The 11,229-nt window shown below is 51.2% G+C and overlaps 1 protein-coding gene across 1 annotated transcript; it reads left to right on the top strand.

Annotated features, from left to right (window-relative positions):
• Window positions 1–5,542: 5,542 nt before the first annotated feature.
• CATIP (ciliogenesis associated TTC17 interacting protein) lies at window positions 5,543–10,916 on the top strand. Its single transcript, XM_060107351.1, has 10 exons — window positions 5,543–5,567; window positions 5,744–5,836; window positions 6,221–6,421; window positions 6,716–6,771; window positions 6,939–7,025; window positions 7,216–7,383; window positions 8,837–8,961; window positions 9,941–10,017; window positions 10,353–10,441; window positions 10,677–10,916. The coding sequence occupies exons 1-10, from the start codon at window positions 5,543–5,545 to the stop codon at window positions 10,914–10,916; spliced, it is 1,161 nt and encodes a 386-aa protein (XP_059963334.1).
• Window positions 10,917–11,229: the final 313 nt, after the last annotated feature.

Genomic DNA, 11,229 nt, shown 5'->3' with positions numbered 1-11,229 from the left:
TCCACATTTCCTGGGGCCACCCCTGGCCACAGCTCAGCCTCTCCTCTTGGCACCCCTCACCCCAAGCCAAGGACCTTGGCACTGGTCCTCATTATCCTGGCTCAGGGCTGCACCTGGGGTGGGGGTGAGGGAAGGAGCCATGGGCCTCACCTTCCTGAAAAAGGGCAGTCTCTGTGCTCTGTCATTGTCTCTTGACTGGGCAAGCCCCAGGGCCAGGTCACTCTGGGTATGCCCAGCTTCAAGGGACAATTGGTAACGGTTCTCTAGGGCTTGGTGAAGCATTTTCCCAAGGCCTTGGCTGATCCTCCCACTGGAGCATCTGTCCTGAAAAATGGCACATATTTCTCCTGGAGCCAGCACTGACCAGCAATAACCGGGACACCTATTCTTTGCAGAACAGCAGGAGTGACAACTGGCCTTAGAGACCTGGGTTCCAGTCCCAGCTCTGTTACTCAACATCCAAGGACCTTGGGCAAGTAACTTCCCGGACCTCAGTTTCTTCACCTTCCAGTGGAGATGACAACCTTGAATGAGACATAACCCTCTCAAGTGCAAGTGACAAACACGTAACTGAAAGGGGCTTAAACCAAAAGGGAAATTTATCAGGTCATGAAATTGAGAAGTGTAGGATTATGTCATGGTGATTTCGGGCATGAATGGATCCAGGGATTCAGAGGCATCTTCATCATTCAGCTCTGCTTTCTTCTATAGTGATATCGCTCTCTGTCAGTCTTTCTCCCTGTAATGGAAAGATGGTCTCTAGAAGTTCCAGGTTTATGGGCTACTAGTTCATCAAACATAGCAGAACCTCTAATAGCCCCAGGGATTGAGTTTCATTGGTTCAGCTTGGATTACGTGCCCAATGCTGAACCAATCATAGGAGTTAGGGGAATGGGCTTCTCTGACTGGCCAGGTTGGGTCACGTGACCACACCTGGAAAGGCAGTGTCAGACCCAACTGAAACACAGTGCACCCAGAGTGGGGAAAGTGTCCTCCAGAGGAATAGGGAGGCTGATACCAGAAATGATGCAAGGCAGCAAACTCATAAACTTTCACCAACAAGGCCACTTATTTGGAGGCTATTAGAAGAGTTAGACGAGAAAGGCATATGAAGTCACTTTGGAAAATGCTACATGTGATTTCTGGTGTCATAATTCATTATAGAGAAGAAATGGAGGTACATACATGGCCTCAAAGGTGTTTGAATAATACGTAGCTTAAAAAATAACCTGGGGGGACTTCCCTGGTGGTACAGTGGTTAAGAATCCGCCTGCCAATGCAGGGGACACAGGTTCGATCCCCGGTCCAGGAAGATCCCACACGCCGCAGGGCAACTAAGCCTGTGCGTCACAACTACTGAGCCGGCGTGCTGCAACTACTGAAGCCCGTGTGCCTAGATGTAGCCCGTGCTCCACAAAAAGAGAAGGCACTGCAATGAGAAGCCCGTGCACCGCAACAAAGAGTAGCCCCTGCTTGCCACAACTAGAGAAAGCCCATGCACAGCAAGGAAGACCCAAGGCGGCCAAAAATAAACTAATTAATTAATTTTTAAAAATAATAATAACCTGGGGCTTCCCTTGTTGCGCAGTGGTTGAGAATCCGCCTGCCAATGCAGGGGACACGGGTTCGAGGCCTGGTCCGGGAAGATCCCACATGCCGCGGAACGACTAAGCCTGTGCGTCACAACTACTGAGCCTGCGCTCTAGAGCCCGCGCGCCACAACTACTGAAGCCTGCGCACCTAGAGCCCGTGCTCCACAACAGGAGAGGCCACCGCGGTGAGAAGCCTGTGCACGGCAACAAAGAGTAGCCCCCACTCGCCGCAACTAGAGAAAACCCACGTGCAGCAATGAAGACCCCACGCAGCCAAAAATAAATAAATAAAATAAATTAATTAATTTTTTTAAAAAATCCTGTAGGCAGTTCGTTTTTCCCTGAATCACAGGCTGTCTCTCTTTTTTTTCTAAATCACAGAAAAGGAGAAAGGGAGGGGCAGCCTTAGAAGTTCCCAGGAAGGACAGAGAACAGGATAAGTTGTAGAAGAGCCCTGTGTGTCCACGTGTGTGTGTTGGTGAGGGGTTGTCCTAGTCCTCCCAGGCCCTGGACACCAATGAAGCCTTTGAAAGCAGGTGGGAAGCTAACTCTGATGGTCAGTAAACCCTAAGCTTGGGCCAAAGGCAGGACAAGGTGGAAGAAAGAGAGAGGACTTGCACTGGTCTGGATTTGAATACAAATTCTGACACTCCGTGGGTAACTCCAAACATGGGACTCATGTCACCGTGCCTCCTTCTGGAGTGGGTGGGAGACCCAAATGAGATGCACAACGGTGTTCAGTGAACAGCAGCCTCTTTTTCCTCTCACTGTTATTAATAAACTTAGTGCTAGTCTATCAGGCACAGTAGGGCAAAGTGATTAAGAACATGGACTCAAGCCAGCCCATCTGGGTTGGAGTCCACACCTTCCATTTATTAACTGGGTGACCTTGGACAAGTTACTGAACTTTTCTGTGCCTCCATTTCTCACCTGTCCAATGAGGATGATGCTAACACCACCTTAGAAGCTGATTGTGAGGATTAAGTGACTTACTACCTGCAGAGCTCAGCATATAGGGTACCCTCTCTACAGTAGTGGTTGTTGTTCAATAGATGCCAACCCCAGCTGCTGGGAGGGAACAGGCTGCCCATGTCACAGGCTCAGAAAGGCGTACCTGCCCAACACAGCCACACGGCTAGTATGTCAACCACTCCAGAGCATCCTTCCCCTGGCGTAGCAGGCCCTAAGGGGGGATGGTAACAAGGGTCCTTAACAGATCTCTTCCAGATGGTTAAAAAAATAGACAACAAACTGGATGTTGATCCTTCTGCAATCCACTTTTCCAAAATGCTTTCTCCTCTAAGCAGCTAGCAGGAAACAGCCAGCATCAAGCAGGAAGGAATCTGAGGGGAGTGAGAGAGTTGAGGACATGGGCTCCCAGGAGGTGGGAGCCTGTGAGGACAGGCAGGTGGGGGTCCTATGCAGGTAGAGGAGCCTGACCAAGGGGAGGTTAGGGGGACCACTGGTGACAGGAGAACTCTAAAGGGTAGAGGGCTCAGGCTCAGGGAGCAACTTTTCCCTCAGGCCAGGAGTCCAGAATAGCTGGGACGGGTGGGGGGGGACACAATAAGGAGGGGGACTATGTGGGCACCCCTTAAAGAGCATCTAAAAAAGAGCAGTTTGCTTCTTGGTTTTTTTGGCCATAAGGCATGTGGAACCTTAGTTCCCAGACCTGTGATCAAACCCTCGCCCCCTGCAGTTGAAGCACGGAGTCTTAACCACTGGACCGGCAAGGAAGTCCCTGCTTCTTTTTTTTTTTAAACTTTGTCCAAATCAAAAAGATTTTGTTAAAATTTATGTAATTCACATATGAAAGCAATAGGGTTTGCTTTTTTCTCTTAGATTTTATTTAAATCATCGATTTTTATTAACTTTATTGAGATATAATTTACCTACCACAAAATTCACCCTTTTAAAGTATACAATTCAGTGGGTTTTAGTATATGCACAGTCTAATTTTAGAACATTTTCATCATGCCCAAAAGAAACCCTGTCCCCAGTGGATGCCACTCCTTGCCTCCATGCCTCCACCCTTCCCCCACATCAAGCAACCACTGATCTACTTTCTGTCTCTATAGATTTGCCTGTGCTGGACATTTACACATATAAATGGAATCATACAATATGTGGTCTTTTGTGACTGGCTTCTTTCACTCAACATATTTTCAAGGTTCAACCATACTCTAGCATATGTCAGTACTTCACTCCTTTTTATGCCTGAATAATATTCCATTATATATATATACACCACGTTTTGTTTATCCATTCATCAGTTGATGAACAGATGGGTGTTCCACTTTTTGGCTATTCTGAATAATGATGCTATGAACATCTGTGTATAAGTTTTTTATGTGGACAGATGTTTTCAATTCTCTTGGGTGTATACCCCGGAATGGAATTGCTAAGTCATATAGTAACTCCACATTTAACGTTTTGAGGAACTAACAGACTACTTCCTAAAGCAGTTGTGAGTTTTCTTAATGCCACTGGCGGTGGTTCAAGTGCAGAATTCATTTTGGCTTTTAAAAATTAGAACTCAGGGCTTCCCTGGTGGCGCAGTGGTTAAGAATCCGCCTGCCAATGCAGGGGACACGAGTTCGAGCCCTGGTCCAGGAAGATCCCACATGCCGCGGAGCAACTAAGCCCGTGCGCCACAACTACTGAGCTTGTGCTCTAGAGCCCGCAAGCCACAACTACTGAGGCCAAGTGCCACAACCACTGAAGCCCGCGTGCCTAGAGCCTGTGCTCCACAAGAGAAGACACTGCCATGAGAAGCCCTCACACCACAACGAAGAGTAGCCCCTGCTCGCCCAAACTAGAGAAAGCCTGCACGCAGCAACGAGGACCCGACACAGCCAAAACTAAAAATAAGTAAAATAACTAAATTTAAGAAAATTAGAACTCAATTTCTTAAAATGCAAATTTTAAAACATAAGCATTTTTAAAACTTTTAAGTTCAACTTAGCCATATCATTCTAATCATAAATCTATCTAATGTTATTACTAACTTTTAAGGAGGCTTTAATTAATAATTGGTTCTCTTTACAAAATTAAAACTGCCATAAATATGTTTATGCCATATTTATTCATTCTATATATTCTACTTCCTTTTTAAAAGCAGTTGATTGGGTTTTCTTTGGTTTTTTTTGGCCTCGCCACGTGGCATGCGGAATCTTAGTTCCTCGACCAGGGATCAAGCCCTTGCCCCCTGCAGTGGAAGCGCAGAGTCTTAACCACTGGACTGCTCAGTGGCAATTGCAATTGCCAAAAGCAATCGATTGGGAAAAATAAGTAAAAATAATTCTCTAAAAAAATTTTTAAAGAAATTGACAAACCAGCTTCCCAAGTACTTTTAATGCAATCTAATAAACGTAAACATATAAATATAGTAAAATTTAAGGTTTTTTAAAAAAATGTTTTGGTTCTAATTACAATCCCAGTAAGAATTGAACTTCAAAGTACACTTGTAGGGCTTCCCTGGTGGCGCAGTGGTTGAGAGTCCGCCTGCCGAGAGTCCAACACGGGTTCGTGCCCTGGTCTGGGAAGATCCCACATGCCGCAGAGCGGCTGGGTCCGTGAGCCATGGCCGCTGAGCCTGCGCGTCCGGAGCCTGTGCTCCGCAACGGGAGACACCACAGCAGTGAGAGGCCCGCGTACCGCAAAATAAATAAATAAATAAATAATCAAACCCAGTTTAAAAAAAAAAAAAGTACACTTGTAAGGTCATTCTAATGATCCATGTCATCCCCCCCTGCCTCCTAAGAATGTCAAATGCTCCCTCTGCTGGACAATACCTCAGGCTTGGGCTGAGCCGCAGAAGCCACAGTTCCTACCAATTCTTCCAGGGTCTGGGTGTTTACTGAAATGGGTTGATGGCCCTTTAAGAGGCGGTAGCTAGCTCCCAGTTGCCATAGAGACAGCTGGATACAAACTGGGTAGCAGGAGGCAGCATGTCTTCCAAAGTTCAATCCAAAGGTGAGAAGATGGCTGAGGAATTTGGGGTGGGGACCTGGAAAGGGGTGGGGCATCTTCTCCCTCATCATCCACCCTGGGGTGGCCTTGGAGGATCCTGCTCTTGGGACCCCTGCCCCACCCCTGTCCTTCTTCCCAGGGTCCACCATCTGCCGTCTCAACCTCTCCTCCCTCCATAGGCTCCAAAGCCAAGGACCACCAGCCCTCAGCCCAAGAGAGTCTGCCACCCCCAGAGGCCAATGCTGAAGCCATCCACTTCCTCAACTCCCTCCGTGAGTCTGGGCAGTGGGGGGGAGGGGGTGGGCAAAAGCACGGACGGGAGGGAGGAGAGAAAGCCCAGACCTGGCCACCCCCTCTCTCAGCCTTGATTCTCCTGGGACTCACAAAGGGTGTGAGGCCCGTTAGTTGATATTCTTCAAGGGAAGACCCCAGGGACACGGTGTGGGTAGGGACTGGTGGGGATTGGGGCGGGGGAGTCTTCACCTGCTGACTGCTGTAGAGGCCAATGCCTCGAGGGGAGGCAGGGGCCACCTGGGGGACGTGGGATGAGGAGGGAGTGGGTGGAGACTGTGGGCGCACTGGTGGCCAGGGGGTCCGAGAGTTGAGACCTAAGAGCTGGGGCTTTAACTGTCCCCACGGGACCCTCACCCACCCAGGGCAAGAGGAGCTGCTGATGCTATTCTTCTCGGAGACTCTGGTCATGGTCTCGGACACAGGGGAGCCACAGGGAGAGCTGACCATTGAGGTGCAGAGAGGGAAATACAAAGACCAGTTTGGTGTCACGGCGTACGTCCCATTTGTGCATGCCTTTAGCCGTGGCTTCATGGACAAAATCCTCTGCGGAAACTCCATTCTGGGTAGAGTTCCTGCTGCCTGACACGCTCTACCCCCACCCTTCCTCCATTGCCCTCCCCCTCCCACCCCCCAACTCCCAGGACCTTCACTCAGGACCAACGCTTTGATCTCACCTTGGTACTAGAACGAGGCAAAGAGAGTGCGTGGGACGTGGGGGTGACAGGGAAGTTAATCACAGCCTTAGTTCTTCCCTCGGGCCACCCGACACCTGAGTCCTCCAGCCCGGGCCACCGGCTCCCTTCCGGCAAACTCCAGCCTTGTCTCCTATGACAGCAGTGTTCACCTCCTCCCCCCAGGCTATCTCTCGTGGAAACTGGAGGTTGTGGAACAACATAATCAGGAGTTCATCGAGGTACCTCCTGGGGCCCCAGCCTTGACCACATATGGAAAGTTTTCTATCCAAATTTCCCCTCAGTTTTCGCATTTATGAAGGAGAATGGACAAGGCGACCTCTGGGGGATCTCGCTCGTATACGATCCCGCGAGTCCCTGATTCTCCCCTCCATGCTCTGGCCCTTAGTTCCACGTCCTCCCCGTGGAACGGAAGATGAGTTTGCTGAAGCAGGATGATCAGCTGGCCGTGACCAGAATCATCAAGGAGGGTGAGGTAAGGATGAGAGCCAGGTGGGAGCCATACTCTACATGCTCTTTGGAACCAGGAACAGGGGACAGATGGTGTCAGGCCAGGAGCCTGGACTAGGGACAATATGGACTGGACCATATGCTCAACACCTGGCTTGCCCAACCTCCCTCCACTTCCCGGCTCAAGGTCCCTGACCCAGATTTGTCCTGAACAGGAAGTGAAGACCGAAGCGACTTTCTTCCCCTGGCACTCCATTGCGGGCTTCGTCTCCCAGGCTGCCAACCTGGTGTTGCTGAGGGTGATGGCCTGGCGGCAGACAGTGCCCAGCAACGCCCGTTTCCTGGCCTTGGACACCGAGGGCAAACTCTGCTATTCCACTTACGTGAGGGGTTTCCCTGGGTGGGGGACTTGGTCTGGGGCGAACTAGAAGGGGCAAGGAGAATGCTGAGTTGGGAGAAAAGACAGCTCTGTGGAGTGGAAGAGGGAGTGGAGTGGGGATAAACCCGGAGCGTGGGGCTGAGATTTCCAAGAGCAGGAGAAAGCAAGACCGCATTTGTTAGAGGGAAGACCAAGTGTGAGGCAAGTGGCGTGAGCGAGAAGGACCAAAAGGTGGGAGCAGTGGAAGAAAGCAACACTTTTTGCACAAAAGTCAGTCCAGGAAAAATAAACATCGTAGGGGCCACTTTTAAAGACATTTTTTTAAGATCAGGAAATGTAACATCTCCAACTGCACTTAAAAATTATTTCATTATGTCTCAACCCTGAAGGGTGTTTCTTATTTTTCTCTTATTTTGGCTAAACTTTCATCATCAGCCTACCTAGGACTTCCTGTAATGTGTGATTTTGAAGCCATGCCTCTGAACACACACTTTGGGGGCTGATTTGACCAACTTCGTAAATGACACTCTCGTCTTTTCTATCACAAACATGACAAACAGCAATGTGTTTGACAGAAACAGGCACATACCATTTCCCCCCAATTTTCTTTGAAATGTTTTTCTTATGTTAGCAGTTTTCTCCCTGTTGCTGTAGCTGTAACAGGGATTTAATTTTTTTTTTAATTATTTATTTATTTTGGCTGCACTGGGTCTTCGTTGCTGCACTCGGGCTTTCTCTAGTTGCGGCGAGCTGGGGCTACTCTTTGCTGTGGTGCACGGGCTTCTCATTGCAGTGGCTTCTCTTGTTGCGGAGCACAGGCTCTAGGTGTGTGAGCTTCAGTAGTTGTGGCACGCGGGCTCAGTAGTTGTGGTTCGCAGGCTCTAGAGCATAGGCTCAGTAGTCGTGGCAGACGGGCTTAGTTGCTCTGCGGCATGTGGAATCTTCCTGGACCAGGGCTCGAACCCATGTCCCCTGCACTGGCAGGCAGATTCTTAACCACTGTGCCACCAGGGAAGTCCCCAGGGATTTAAATTTCAATTACAATGGGCAGCTTGCACGGGCCTGAGGCAGCCATAAATCTCAGTCTAGTCCCTCCTCAGCGTCCCACTCCCCACTCCCCACAAATAGCCCAGGCTCCGCCCTCGCCCACACTCACACCTAGTTGATCATCCCTATTACAGAATCTGCCAACTAGAAGCACTTGGTCATGAAGCTGGCATGGGGACGGTTTGGGGCAGGAGCAGGGTGGAGCTGGCTCTCTATGAGAAAACCCCAACTTAACCTGGGGGTGCATCTCAAATCTTGGGGCGCCTAAGGGTCTGGACAGCCAAGGGCTGCTTATCACTGGTGAACAAGCAGTGAAGCTATAATCTGGAGAGAAGGGCCAGGGTGAGATGTGCGGGGAGACCCGGCGGGAATCCACCTCACCTCCCTCCCTTCATTTTGGTTGCTGCCAGCAAGGCCTGGGCTCCCAGACGATCCAGGTGGGCCATCAGCAGGTGGAAGTGTTCATTGTGGAGCAGACTGTACACTCGGAACAGGGCATCCCCGTGTCCTGCCAGTTTTACCTGCTCTCTGATGGGTGAGCTACTGACGGTGGGGCGAAAGGGGCAGTATTGAGCACAAGCATGGGAGCTCAACTTCCTGGGCCGGGTCGGGGCAAAGGGAGAGTCCTGTTTCTGGGGACACCACCAGGAAGACTTGCTGTTGAGATCTGAGTGCGCCTGCTTTATCCACTCATTCACCCTTCTTCATATATTCACTCATTCTCCTGATCTTCACAATGCCTCCCAAACCTCACCAAAGAGCCCTGAGTGGCTGAGGAAGTCAAGGCCAACTCCACAGGGCCTAAGGCATAGCTAAAGCAGCTGCCACAGGTGTGGGTGTAATATTGAAAAACACCCAAGTTTGAACAGCTCAGCACCTGATAAAATCAGCAGGCTGGGAGAAGCATCCCAGCACACTGCCAAGCTGTCACCAGCAAAGTGCAGGCACCAAATTCTGAGAAAATTCGGGAGGGGGAGAAGCATTTGTTTCTTGAAATTTCCAAAGAGGTATTGACAGAATCACTATACTAGAAAAAAAAAAAAAGTAATCAGAACGTTGTGGGCTTTCCTTATTTCATAATTTAACTTGTTGTTTCTATTTTGAGTATCACATAGCAGGAGGCCCGTGATTCTTTTTATTTTTTAAAATTTGTTTGGCCACGCCCCATGGCTTGTAGAATTTTAGTTCCCTGACCAGGATTGAACCCGCGTTCTTGGCAGTGAAAGCTCGGAGTCCTAACCACTGGACCGCCAGGGAATTCCCTCGTGATTCTTTTAGTGCTCACACCTCTAAAGGTCTTGCACACGTGCACACATCTCCAGGGTAGGAAGAGTCCCCAGTTTGAAAAGCAGGGGCCATTATCTGGGGATCTAGAAATGAACAGGACCCTGGAACTCAAAGACAAGTGGAGGAGGGGAGGAGGGGGACAATAGTAAAGGGAGGCCCCCAGAACACCCTTCAAAGGAGTGGGCTGGTCTAGGAAGACTCACACCTTCTTCTGTGTTGCACTCCAGGCACCTGGCCAAGAGGATCCAGGTGGGCTCCCCGGGGTGCTGCATGATCACCAAGGTGCCCATCTTGAGGGAAAAGGGTGAGTGAAGCCCCTGGCTGGTGGGAGAGTGAAGGCGAGGTGAGGAAACCTGGAGCCTTCCAGGGTGCATGGGTGGATTGAGTGTGCCATGGCCCCGGGTCAGAGCCCGAGATGAGATGGAGAAGTTTTGCTCTCCAGCCCCTGTCCCCAAGGCAATTCAGGGATGATCCTTTTGCTGGGAACCCCTTCCAGCAACTTCGCCCATATGGCCAGAACCCTGGGGTTTTACCTGAGCCTGCCCAGAACTGGTGTTCTTGGGCATCCCTCTGTATCTGAGGAAGGTTCTGGGGTCGGAATAGGCACGCGGCCTTCCTCCCACCCGCCCCCACCCCCAGATGATATTGAGCCTCACCCAGTGTTTGAGAAGAAACCCCTGGTGTGGGAGGAGGACATGGAGCTCTACTCGAGGTTCGTGGACCGGAAGGTGAGGAGGGGCTGCAGCCAGCCTGAGGTCCCCATCCCCCCATCCTCCTGCCCTGGGCGTACACTCCACCCTTACTGATCACTTTTTCTGCCCGGTTGAAATGCATCACCCCTAGGGGCTAGGGGACTCCAGCGTCCCTAAGCCCTCCGTGGGGCGAAGGGGAGGGGAGCTCCTGGGGAGGGGAGCTCCTGGGGCGCGGAGGTCCCGGGTCCGGCTCAGGCTCGGACCCCTCCAGGAGGAGCTCCGTCTCAGCCACAACAGCTATCTGCGGCAGCACCCCGAGGCCCAGGCGCTCATCTCCGACTTCCTGCTCTTCCTGCTGCTACGCCAGCCGGCCGATGTGGTCACCTTCGCCGCCGAGTACTTCGGCCGCTTTGCGATGCGACGCCCGCCCACTCCCGCCTTGCGCTCCTCCAACGGGCCCTGCCCCTTCCACGAGCTGGAGCCGGAGGGCCTCGAGGGCGAGGAGGGCTAGACGGGCAGCAAGGCGGTCCCCCAGGGCCCAGCTGGCCGGGGCGAGGCAGGAAGACAAGGCGTCCGGGCTGGGGCGGCACGCGGGCGGGTGGCACCCGGGAGGCGCGCTTTCCTGCCTGCGGTTTTTATGGGAGTAAACGGGGCTCTCCCGAGGCTCGGCTGTGAGCCGGATCCTTCTCTGACCAGCGTCTCGTGTCTCGGGCTAAGCATAGGAACCGTGAACAGGGTTTATCGAGCGCTTTTCATCCTTTCTTCCTAGCTGTTATTATGATCAATATCACTATTTTACAGATTTAAAAAATAGAGGTACAGAA

This window comes from Mesoplodon densirostris, chromosome 8 (genome assembly GCF_025265405.1).
Source record: "Mesoplodon densirostris isolate mMesDen1 chromosome 8, mMesDen1 primary haplotype, whole genome shotgun sequence".
NCBI classification, from domain to species: Eukaryota; Metazoa; Chordata; class Mammalia; order Artiodactyla; family Ziphiidae; genus Mesoplodon; species Mesoplodon densirostris.
Note: the sequence above shows the minus strand (reverse complement) of the source record. Positions and strands in the feature narration are given on the sequence as shown.